This window comes from Penaeus monodon, chromosome 30, assembly GCF_015228065.2.
Source record: "Penaeus monodon isolate SGIC_2016 chromosome 30, NSTDA_Pmon_1, whole genome shotgun sequence".
NCBI classification, from domain to species: domain Eukaryota; kingdom Metazoa; phylum Arthropoda; class Malacostraca; order Decapoda; family Penaeidae; genus Penaeus; species Penaeus monodon.
The window spans coordinates 31,142,195-31,142,502 of NC_051415.1; the positions used below are offsets into that span (position 1 = coordinate 31,142,195).

Consider the following 308-nt stretch of genomic DNA (forward strand, 5'->3'; position numbering starts at 1 on the left):
AATCCCCCTTAAGACGTCAGAATAAAAACAAAGATGAAGTTAAAAGGAAAAACAGAACGCAGAGAACACTCACCAGAATTAAGCGCCGAACAGGAGCCATCAGTAAGCAGGAAATCGTCGAGGGCGGCGTGTCCGAGGTCGGTGTGGTCGTTCTCGCCAAGCCCCGCCTCCAGCACGACCTTGTGGGCGTGGCCTGGCTCTGGGGGAAGGGACAGCCTCACTGGAAGCCATTCCTCCCCGGCCTCGCCAGCGCGCGCCCAGCTGGGGTGCTCATTCGCCACTCCGTCTGGCGGAGGAGGGGTCGGGGG

At 60.4% G+C, this 308-nt stretch overlaps 1 protein-coding gene across 1 annotated transcript in view; it reads right to left on the minus strand.

Annotated features, from left to right (window-relative positions):
• The window catches only part of LOC119592412 (MAM and LDL-receptor class A domain-containing protein 2-like), a gene marked incomplete at its 3' end in the record, with an annotated part of 16,276 nt that overhangs the window by 5,194 nt on the left and 10,774 nt on the right, over positions 1-308 (minus strand). Inside the window, 1 exon segment of the mRNA XM_037941233.1 lies at positions 74-286. Within this exon segment, the coding sequence (XP_037797161.1) occupies positions 74-286 (213 nt within the window).